The sequence below is a fragment of the Pinus tabuliformis genome, chromosome J, assembly GCF_031772625.1.
Source record: "Pinus tabuliformis cultivar Carrire ecotype Pingquan chromosome J, CPIR1, whole genome shotgun sequence".
NCBI lineage: Eukaryota > Viridiplantae > Streptophyta > Pinopsida > Pinales > Pinaceae > Pinus > Pinus tabuliformis.
Genome location: NC_142295.1, coordinates 541,683,018 through 541,695,463, shown reverse-complemented (window position 1 = coordinate 541,695,463; position 12,446 = coordinate 541,683,018). Strand labels below are relative to the sequence as shown.

The 12,446-nt window shown below is 37.3% G+C and overlaps 1 protein-coding gene across 1 annotated transcript in view; it reads left to right on the top strand.

Moving 5' to 3' along the window:
* The first annotated feature begins 4,340 nt into the window (after positions 1–4,340).
* The window catches only part of LOC149228155 (PH, RCC1 and FYVE domains-containing protein 1-like), a 176,568-nt gene continuing 168,462 nt past the window's right edge, over positions 4,341–12,446 (top strand). The window contains exons 1-2 of the mRNA XM_089378061.1: positions 4,341–5,310; positions 7,116–7,202. Coding sequence (XP_089234187.1) covers positions 5,263–5,310; positions 7,116–7,202 — 135 coding nt within the window. The 5' untranslated portion in view covers positions 4,341–5,262. The remainder of the gene's footprint in view (positions 5,311–7,115; positions 7,203–12,446) is intronic.

The following is a 12,446-nucleotide window of genomic DNA, read 5'->3' as shown; positions in this document are numbered from 1 at the left end:
TGTTGTAGTTCCTATATTGGGAACCTATGGGTTGACTTGCTCCAATACTTCTTCATTTGATATGAATCTTCATTTTATCATGACCTCCCTTTTAGCTTGTTCAATTTCTTGTTGGAATGATGACAAAGTGTTCTTGAAAAAGACTTGAATTGAGTTCTTTGTAGCAACTTGGACTCTAGAGGTAGATGGTCTCACACTACTATGACGACCTATCCTATTGCGTGCTCCTCTGCCAAGAAGCATGTTAGTATTTTGACAATGCTGAAAGAAATGAGAGAGAAATTTGTTCAGGGAACCAATAATTTGACCTAAGGTAGGATGAGGAACATAATTACTAAGGGATTGTATCCGTCTCTGATCTACACATTGCAATTACGAAATTATTTCATAGGCTATCCACCACTCTCCCCAACAACGACATGCAACATAATCCAAGCCAATCTCCTAAGCAAACATAAGAAAGGGTAATATCGAAAAAGGGAAGGCAAGATCAAGTAACAAACTAAATAGAGAAAATGACAACCTAACTTCGAGGTTGCTTAAGGTAAATGGCCTGTAGTTCCTCCCAAGTGTGTTATAGTCTTGGTAAGAAACCGAGTAGAGAGGACGAGTTATGCCATTACACAGAGGAGAGAGAAAGAACATAGCTCAATATTAGTCAATACTAAAATTGAGCAAAGGGTGACAGTAAACCGTGGAGGATAGGGGGTAAACAAATGAGAGAGTTGTTGTCTAGCATTCCTTCTAGAGATATCTTCCAAGCTAGCTAGAGTAACAGGGGCTAGTTATTAAAGTAGTCTGGGTTAGATCCTAGGGACAAGGGACTGAGCTATCCAACCATTTAAAAACAAAGAACAGGAACCTGGGAAAATGTATAGAAATGCAACTAATGAGACATGGTAAAGAATCTATGAAACTAAAAGACATTTGAGAAGAAGGAATTTATGATGACAAGGTGATAGCCAGACTAAACCAACCATAAAATAGAAGCAACAACTAAAATTCTAGGAAAGTGGAGATTAAAAGTGGACTTGACCATAAAAGCTTAGCGAAAAGGTGGAGTCTGATTACATTATTCTTTGAAGAGGCAAACGCTTGCTAGTTCCCTTCACTCTCCAAACCAAGTTGCCAATTGATGAACCCAATTGTTTCCATAATTGTTGACTGCTCTTTCTAGCTCCTCATGCCTGCAACCTTCCCTCGAAGGAATACACTGCAACCTTACAACTCCAATCCCTCCAATGAATCCTCTTAATGAGCTTGGTGGTGGTGACAATTCTCACTTGTTGAACTATTGATTCCAATCCCTGTAATGAATCCTCTTAATGAACTCGGTGGTGGTGACAATTCTCACTTGTTGAACCATGCTATGCATTAGCCATGTGGAGGGTGACATCATCTGTCTTGAAACACCCATAAATAACTACATATCCTTCATTCTTTGCCTTAAACTTTTACCCACCATAAAAAATAGAAGTATTGAAAAAGTCAAATATTGACTCACATGTGAAATTTTTAAATAATATTCTACTAAATCTTTAAATCTTATTATTTATGTTACATTTATAATTTTTTTTACATACTAATATAATTTTCACAATTTTCATATTAAAAAAAAAATTAAAATCAAAACATAACTAAATATCAATTTGACATATACAATCTTTTTATTATTATGAAAAATAACCTTTTTTATATATTTTTGAACCATTTATTTGACCAACCTGTACCATCTTAACACTCTTATATTGAGCAATCATAATCCGAAACTCATATAATCTCCAACCAACATAAAATAATCCAATATATATATTTTTTAATAGACTCATTTCACCTCCAACCAACATAAAATAATTCAATATAAAATAATCCAATATATATTTTTAAATAGACTCATATCACCTCCAACCAACATAAAATAATCCAATAGATATTTTAAATGGTCTCATATCACCTCCCACCAACATAAAATATTCCAATATATATTTTTAAATAGTTGAAAAAGTAAAAATATGAATTTAAAAAATTTCTTGAAAGACATGCGTTGTGTTGGCAGTACGTCTACTTTGTCATTATCAGAAGCCAAGGAAAGGCCAGCCATGATAAAAGATGCGGGGTCCATGTATGCTAGACATCACCAGAAAGGCCGGCAAAGTAACAACAACATCATGCTGGTTACTAATTTCAATGGAACGGGACGGGACGGGTCGAGGAGGGAACTGATTAGAGTCGAGGAGTGCCAATTATAAGAGCAACTCCGTGCATGAATGTTTTTCCCCCAATAATTTAAACTGTAATGCATCAATTTCCATGTTCTGTACGATTCGAATCTGATGAATGGGGATACTTCCCTCCCCCTAGCAAGTCAATGGATCGACTGGATTTGCTGTCCAAGGCGGGTGATGTCAACATTAACTATTTATGTTTCAATTTTCTGGATATATTTGTACATCGTGAGGTCGATCCCAGGCAGGTCACGTCTCAGCAAGAAGGAATACACAGCATTGTAGGCCCATTTCTCAACTCTTGCACTTGCCGCTGTCTTTCCTTCTTGCATTAATACTGTCAGCTTGTGAATTTGAATTTTCGTTTTTGGTCCCAGGAGGCGGTGGCCATGCATGTCATAGCCGTACACAGACCTGCGCTGCCACCAACATATAATATCTCACCGGCGTTCCCACTCTCACAATTCAAGCTCCATTTTCTCTTCACTAAAGGTGAATGCTAGGGTAAATCAGTAATCTGGATAAATTTAATGTTAGGGTAAATCAGTAATCTGGATAAATTTGTGCCAAGAATCTGGAATATTTTTCAGTTCAAGTTAAAGTTTGATGGTGATTAGAAGTTTTTTGTTTTATACGTTATTTTTAACCTTGTGGATATTAAAATAATTATTATTTTTTTTTACTTTAAATCTGAATAGTGTTGATATTTTGCTCATTCTAAAGAAACTATTTAAATTTTAAATTAAGTTAGAAGAAACTATTTAAATTTTAAATTTATAACTTAATTTGCTTAATTGTGAGATCTCAAAATCCAAGCTGAGGAATAAGTTAATCATTCAGTGATTCAGTTCAATTTAGAGTTGCATTGTAATTTATAAATACTGTTTTTTGGAATTTTATTCAATCTTTAAATCTGAACCGTCTTGATATTTTGCTCATTCTAAACAAATTATTTCAATTTTAAATTTATAACTTAATTTGCGTAATTTTGAATTCTCAAAATCCGAGCTAAGGAATAAGTTAATCATTCAGTGATTCAGTTCAAGTTAGAGTTGCATCGTAATTTATAATTACTGTTTCCTGGCATTTTATTCTATCTTTAAGTCTGAATCGTGTTGATATTTTGCTCATTCTAAACAAATTAATTAAATTTTAAATTTATAGCGTTGCATCCTAATTTCTAAACACTGTCGTTGGAATTTTATTCTATTTGTAAATCTCGGGTTGATATTTTGCCCATTCTAAAAAAATATTTAAATGTGCGAAATTTTGAGATTTCAAAATCCGAGCTAAGGAATGAGTTAACGATTCGATGAAAGCGTTTTTTGCCAGGGTAAATTTATTATTTTTCATTTATAACTGTATTTAGAATTTTATCATGATTTACAAATGATCATTTTAATTTTTTTTTTGTTGTTTTAAGGGTTTTAAATATTTTATTTAATTTTAAATAAATTTATATTGTTGAAGAAATGATTTAAAATCAATGTTCATGGAAAATCCAATTTTCAATATCATTCAATTCCTGAAAATCTGAGATGAATTAACATAAATGGTTAATAATGTGACTAAAAAAATTCTCAAACCTGTTTTCTGGTGCCTCTTCTGCATTTTATAGATGAGTTGCCTTGTCTGGGGCAATATTAGCCCTTAGGGACTTTATTTGGGATCTGTTTTAACAGATTTACAAATGGCTAAGTCCAGCGTCTGCTTTTGGTTTATGCATTTTGCTCTCTGTAATCTTCTTATGTGACTACATATGCTTCTTGTATTTGCTCTATATAATCTTCTTATATAAATATATTATGCCTTTTACTTCTGAAAAATAATCGGGTAATAATGTGATAACGATTCTTGAACGTTCCAAATGTGACATGAGTTCAACATATAAAATTGGGATAATCGGGGTTTCATCCTGAATTAAATTTTGTCACGGAAATTTTGCCATTAAAAAAATCAATACAAACTCAAAAGTCATAAAAAAAAATTGACTTTTTATATCATAATTCCGACAACTGGGAAAGTTTCAAAACCTGCCACGAACTGACAAAGCAGTAGCTAGGATTGTTACCTTGCTCACAGGTGGTCAGGTGTTCAATCCCAGTGACATCGCATCATCTTATTGCTAGCTATAAATTCAATTCAACGGAGTTATTTGCGAAATTAAATAAGGCGATTAAATCGTTTCGGCTCCTCCTCCGCTACATTTATTGTATGCATGAGAAAACGCCCGGCCGAGGTAACGCGCATGTTAAAGCAAAGAGAATCGAATCGGAGCAGATGGAGACCCATGTGGCTTTCCACGTGATCCTAGTTTTCTTTTTGGACGACCTTTTGTGTCTGTGTCTCAATGTGAATGGCCGACATTGCAGGGATCCCCTCCAATTCCGGCGATCCTCCATTTTCTCTCGGGCGGCCTAGCCGTTTACCTTCTGCTTCTGTTGCTGTGTCTGTGTTTGCACGGCCCACGAGATTACATGGAGCCCATCTAATAGCAATATATGTCTCTGTTCTCCAATATTTTGTAAGGCCATACCTGTGGAAATCCCAATGCCCTGGCATTCATATAGTTCAATAGAAGCCAAACCTTCTCACCTGCTGCAGCCCTTGTCCACCACGTGCAAACAAGACAGATCAAATCACACCAGAAGTGTTCTGTCAGCCATGACATGCCCATCATCCATAAGCGCATAAGCCCGAACCGCGGAAAACAATGCAACTTACTAATCATTTTGAATTCTATCTATCCCAATTGTAGCTATTCTTCTCTGCTTAACAAGACTTTGATAAATGGGCTCCCTGCAACCTCAACTTGACATAGATTCCTTGGAGAATTGCTTGGCCCAGCAGCACTAGCGGGTAACGCATACATGACATTAGCTATGATCTGTTAATTCTGGGAAGCCGCTGCCATTATAATTTGTGGGTTTGGAGGGAGACATGATGAGGGCAGAGAGCGGTGCAGAACAGGTGGAAAAAATGAAATGTAGTTGGAATTGGTGCGAATAAGAAGTCCAAAGTTCAGACTGAAGCAGGAATGGGGGAGTCTGGCCGAGCAACACCAGTTGACCGTGATATTGAACAGGTCTCTTCAAATACATCTCTTCTTTTATCATCTCTTTTTCCTTCCTTCTTTCGGTCATTTTCTACATGTCCATCTTCTGCATTTTATTCTGAGTTCAAGTTTATGTTCTGCCACGCATATACAACTGACTCCGAGTGACCGAATCCAATGTAATTAGAGTGACATTTCAAAGCCCACCCATGGTCCAACAGTGGTGAGCAGGCAGAAATACAGACCTATAACGTTGCTAATTTAGAATCCACAGGGGCATTGTGAAACCGATAATAAGGGTTTCCAAAAATACATTTTCGGATCAGTGTTTCCTTTCAATTACAATTAGAGCTAGAGATTTAAGGGGATTGTACATTTGTGTAGTTTCTCATATTGTTTATATGGAACACGGAAAAAATTGCGAATGTTTTTGATTCTGACGTTTTGGGTGAAACCCATCACCCATATTCAGACAAAATTGAATGGAATGCAAGTGTACTCGCACATAACCCATCACCCATCTTCAGATAAAATTGAGTACATTACCAGCTTCAGAGAAAAGTGAGTATTAGTGTGCAAGTGCGAGTTCACTTTTACTCAATTTTTTTTCTGAAGATGGTGATGGGTTTCTCCCGAAACGTCGGAGTACACTTTTATATGCCGTTTTCCTGAAGTTCACACAAAACAACTAGAGATATGCCTGAAGTAAGGTTCCAGCCAGGGTAACTTCAAGATTCAGAAGGTGATCTGTAGTTTTTTGTACTGTTGTTGCCGACAAGCAAAAGTCAATGGAACGTAAAGAAAATGGCTATGTTCAGATTTTAGTATTTTACCAAAGGAACTGATAGCCAAAAGGCATTACTCCCTGTATGAGAGTGTTGCAGCATATATAGGTGTCTAAGTTATCGATTTGGCTGCACATACTCTGTTTCAAGTTATCGATCTCACCCTTAAGCTTTTAGTTGGCAGTCCACCCAGCCCCATCCTATTAGCTGCCCTTCTTACATGGCAGAATTTGAAGTATCTTATCTTGAAGCATTTTCTTGATCCATCTTCTTTGGCTTTCTAGCTTCCATGCTGCTGAGCTTAGCTGGTCTTTCACAAGTCATGCTGATATCTGCGAATCCTTTTCACAAACACTTTGGTCAATCCCATGCTTAAAGAGATCCATATTCCTCCTGCCATAGCTCTCATTCAGCTTGGTTATTTGAATCTGGGCCAATGTTTTCCAGGTAGATCGCTAAAACTTCTCCTTCACTGTTTTTTTATTATTGCTCACTGGTCTGCTTGGGTTAACCTTGACCACCCCATCGAAAATCAGGTTGACTCGTTTTTCTTGGGTGATCCTTATTGGGCCTGCAAGTGACCCGTATTCTGTGCTTCCCCTTATCGGAAGGCAAATTATTGCATATTTATTTCTCAGTAGTTTGCTATATTCTTTGCTTGTAGTTGGTATGCTATTTTTTTTGATGATCCAGATAAGCTTAGTGATGGTTCAAGTTGAATATCGATTATTTTGAGCAACCATGTGCAGGGTCACTATTCTAACTAATTTTTCTGAATCTAGACATGTAGTTTCCTTTGTAATAGGATTACTTATTGGAGCTATTTGAAAATAACAGCTTCCTAAAACTTGTACTTCTGATGAATTACACTGTCTAGAACTTTCTTTCATGGGTTGTTTAACTAGATTTTTTGTTTATATTGTTATGATAAATTTTGATTTTCTCAACTTTGATGAAATTTGAATGAATTTATGCAGGTTTGTAGTTTCCTGTAAGACAAATCATAATTGCAATTTCCTAACTTTGTTTAAATTCTGTCTCTTTATGAAGGCTATTGTTGCCTTGAAGAAAGGTGCACATTTGTTGAAGTATGGGAGGAGAGGAAAGCCTAGGTTTTGCCCCTTCAGGCTATCTACGGTAAGTTTCTGTATAACACATTTTAATACCTGTGCAAAGGCAGATAATATATGAAGAAAGAAAGAAAAACAGACATTGCAGATACAAAATTTGTTGGCTTCATTAGTTAACGGGACCATTGGAATTCTTCATATTGCTTTTGGTCTGGTTTATGACACAGTTGGTTCCTGAGGAATGATCTATGGGAAACTTTAGATTCTATGGCTATGCTATTGGATGACAGTTTAATTTACATATACGTGTTGAAGGGAAATTACACATGGGGCAAATTGTTGATATCTAGACACACTGTGTCGTGTGTATTGGTATGTACCTGTGAACTTAGGAATATACTAGCCACTTTACAACATCATTGAATGGAATAGTTTCCTTCAAATTGACCAAGTTCTAAACGAAGTTCGTGCAGAACTTTGTCCTAAAAGGCATTCTTGTTGAATGATTGATTTGGCTTAACACATTGTAGCGTATTGAGCTTATAGGTGGTATGTTGCTTTTCTTCACGCAATTCTTCAATTACTTCTGCTTCTTTGGTATAGTTCAAAGGTTCAACTGCAACCCACAGAATCCACTGTTAACTTTGAGGAACTTGACCAGATTTGAACCTGTGACCTATGGCCTCCCATCAGCAACATGCCTTGGGTGGATGGTTCAACTGATTGAGCCAACCCTTGGGGCTATGTTGCATAAGAAACTTTGACATAGTAAAAAGAGTCTAGATCAATGTTGCGATAATCGCAATCGGGATTAAATCGGCAAGGGTCTGGAAAAAATCGTAAAAATCGGCAAAATTAAAAAATCCAAAAAGAATAATTTTTTTTTAAATTAAAAAAATACATTTCTTTTTTTTGGGAAAACATTGCGATTAAATGAAAAAATCGCGATTTAATTGTTTCAAGGAAAAAATCTTTCAGCCAAAGGGGGACTAATAAAGCCAAAGAGAGGCATTAGAAAGAACAAATCTAAGTACACAGGTTCCCAAAGCCTAATAAGGACAAAAGAGAGGGTTGACCGTTATATTGTGGAAGGACAAATCCAAATGCCAAGTTGTAGTAAGTGAGGGGCTTGCAGGTATTGTTTGATAAATCCTCCAAAAGACATCAAACGTCATTTGAGGGGCTATAAATGCCCTCAAAGAGAGTTTAGATGACCTCGAGGAGCCCATAAAGGGAGGCTAATAAAGCCAAAAGACAGGCGTAAAAAACATACAAGTCTAATAAGTATAAATTACACAAGTTTCCAAAGCCTAATAAGAAGAAACGAGAGGGTCAAGTTGCAGAAGGACTATTCCAATGACCAAGTTGTACGAAGTGAGGGGCTTGGAGGTAGTGATTGGCCAATCCTCCAAAAGATTTCAAACATCATTTGGGGGTCTATAAATGCCTTCATAGACTCATCTTCATTGTTACCTCGGGGGATGGTGGACACAGCTTGCTGAAATAATTTTGCATGTAGAAGAAGACTATGAAGATTGTGGAAGCAGACTGTTGTACAATTGCTGTGATGCACTTAGGAGGAAGAAATTTCTTCTTCTCCTGTCATTTATTCCAGCTGGTTGCTGCTGTTTCAACCTTACATTTCAGATTGTTGTAGAGACAATTTGTTGATGATAATTCTACAAACCTGACAGGCGTTCTGTGATAAAAGGTACCTGTATTTTGTTTGTCATTATAATTGCTTATCAACTGCTATTAAAGGGTTGAAAATGTAAGTTGCCTGCCTTTATTCTCTCTCATTTATAGAACCTTTCCTTCTACCTGACAAGTTAAGACATGGAGCTTACTTGAGCATAGTGAAAAGCTTTTTGTGTAGCTTTGCCAGGGAAGACTGCAATGCTCACTTAGCTGAACACAGCAAAGGTAAGGGCATCATGTACCTAAGCTATGCACATGAAGGTTTTGAAAGGTCTTACTTGTGCAATAACAATTATTGTACTTTTTTCTTTAATCAGAATGAGAGTTTTGTATTTATATGCAAGTTTGCGCATGGATCACAGCATATACATCAGGTAGTACATAGCTATAGCTTCAAAATTTTTCCCTGAGCCCTCTTATCCAGCAAAACTACAATTTATTCCAGAGGGACTCCCAACTGAACAACAAAAAACAGGGTTTTGTAGGTATATACCTTACAAAACTGACCTGCCAAAAAAAAAAATTTACATGTCATACAATAACTGGTTGATAATGCAATCCTTCATAACTGTGCAATGCCAATCCATTTAGCTCTAAGGAATAGGAGAGGGCTTGGTTCAACGATTGATTTTTAAATCTCCCAATCTTAATTTACACCCTTCATTAGCACCTAAGTCTGCATCTTTATTGAAATCACAAAGAACATGGAAATATTCTATTGAATGTGAAATTTGAAAATTTCTGGCTACCCAGAAGGTTATTAACCTAGAAGGTTATTTCTTGTTACTTATTCACGATAAATTAACTCTTCTGTGGGAAGTAACGAATAATAACATGAACAACGCTAATCACAAAATAAAATTACAGAAATATATGAGAAACCAATCACACAATTTACACCAGTATTTTTGGACAAAAACGTCCTTGGAAAACCCCAATTTGGGGAAAACTAGTTTTCAGATATGAGGGTTTTTATTAATATCTTAAGCAAAACTGCTTATTGAGAAATTACAATTGATTGCCTGGCACTAGCTAAGCTCCGGCAATTTTTTTACCTCCACCTCTAAACAAATCAATTTGGGAAACTTCGCTATCTCCCTCTGCTCTGCAAATTAACTTGGCCCTTTCCTGCAATTAGCACCTCCTCTGGAACTTGCACTGATAGCTTCCAATAAATTCACACTGGCAATCTGATAACTTCAAGAAATTTGATTTCCCTTTCCTGCAGTTCACACCACCCTTTCCTACAATCGCATTGCTTTTCTTGCAATTCACATTGCTACTGGAAATCTTGATCTAGCTTTCTCGACAACTCGCACTGCCTCTGGAAATTTGCTTTGGAAAATCACGTTGGTAAATTGGTAAGCTCGAACAAGCAAATTTGGCATCCTTCTGCAGAAATAATTTGCTCTCCTTCTGATACTCAGAAACTGGAAATGTCTGTGAAGAATAAACTTCGACAATTTCTTCCCAATCACTGCTGCTGAAACCCTCTTGGTGTCTTTGAAAATCACCCGCTTGAATGATTTCGAATGCTTCCCATCGATCTCCTTTATAATCTTTCATTCACAAATGAATGACCACAATTAGAAGTTCACTTGATTCAATTGATGACTAAGATCAACTTAGAAACTTTCTTCAAGCCTCTAGAGGTAAATCAATCTTATCCCAACTAATGTCAATTAGTTATTCACTTTCCCTAAGTTAGACTTAGAAAATAGTTAAAAAACCACTAATTGACATAATTAAGATATTTCCTTTCGGAATTACATGGGCTCGGAGATAATTAATTCTTTCCATGTTCTTACCTTTAATGACACCTCTTAAGACTAGAACACATGTCCCAGCTACAAAATCTAACACTTTCTCTTAGTGAGGAAGATGTTCTCCACAACACCCAACTTATCCTCGAATAATTTTTTTCCCTTTACCCAAGGCCTTTGTCAGAATGTTTGTAACCTGCTGATCTGTGGGAATATACTGTGGTCGAAATGATCCACGCTATACACAGACCTTGATGAAATGGTATCTAATGTCGATGTTAATTTTAGGTATGTTCTATGCTGAGAGCAATTTACTTCAATTTTTTACATTAACTCAATATCAATTCTAGATTAGCAATCACATTTAACATGATAGTAAAATGCAGATAGAACATAAACATAAATCGCAGAAGACAAGCCAAGACAAGAGGACACAAGATGTGGCGCCAGCCAGGGGCAAACCTCAATGTGGGGAAACCCTTGATCAATTATTCTTATATGTTCTTCAATAGTTCAACAGAGAGAGAGAGAGTATATACATCAGAAGTCAGCATCTTGACTTATCAAAAGAAGAGCAGATATCTTCTCTAAGAAAATGTCATATGAGGTAGCTGATCTGGACACAGGGGATTCCATCACCTTGCTGTACCTATCACTGTGATACACCATGCTTCACCATCATACCATGTCCATCATCACTGTGCTGCACCATCACCATGTCCATCATCACTGTGTTGCACCATGTTGCTCCATCACTAGCTGTACCTCATCATGTTGTACCCAACATGCTGCTCTTCATCATCATGTTGCACTATTCATCACGCTGCACTATGCATCATACTGCACTATGACTGTTGTTCCCATCATTGTGCACTATGCTGCACTATTGTTGATTTGGGGTAGCATCGGATGTGCTCTAGCCACGAAATTTGGTGGAGAGGTTGGGGCACATGAGATCTCCAATATCCAAAAAGGGTTTGGGCAGATTCTAAATAGTCAAGGAGATATTAAAATAATTAATATTCTTAATGGAGTCCCTAAGTCTAAACATAAGGAAAATAAAATATTAATGTATATTAATATGAAACTGTGTTAGAATGGTCCAAAAGACATGGATCAAGCCAGATCTAATCGTAGCCGTTGATTAGGGACTTAATCTCGGCCGTTGAATCGTCAATAGGAAAGTATAAGAGGAGGCTTGAGAGTCACTTGGAGAACACACCAGATGATCAGTCATTCTATTCTCTAGAGCAGGGTTTGCTAAGAGAGGTAGAATCAGTGATTGGAGAGCAGCTGACGGGCATTGAGTACAGAGAGATAGAGAGGCAGAGATAGTGTTGGGAGAGCAGCCAGAGATAGTGACACAGGAGCAGCCAGTGCTCACGCAGGGCCATGCAGAGGCAGCGAAGTGCTGCGCAGAGCACCAGAGAGGCCAGTGTAACTGACGCAGAGGGTTAGAGAGATGATGCAGGGCCTCTTGGGGCTGACGTAGGGCCAGCGCTGGGTAAGGAGAGGCTGACGCAGTCCAGATAGGTAGATGTTGGGGTTTCTGGGGCAGATTTGAGCTGAGGAACTGCCAGAAGGATTATCCGGGGTTTCAGCCAGGAGATTTGTCAGAAACTGAGAGGTATTACTGCCAAGGAAATTCTCTGTTGGGTAGGCCAGTTTCGGCACCCAGATTGTACTCTGATATTGCTTAATAAGAAAACTCTCAGATAGCTGCACCGGTTTTCCCGCATTGGGTTTTTCCAGGGCCATTAGTCCAAAAATAACAATGTCATATGGTGTGTTTCTTTATGTTTCTTCTAGTTGCTAATCGGTAATATATTGAGCATGCACTAGTGTTTATT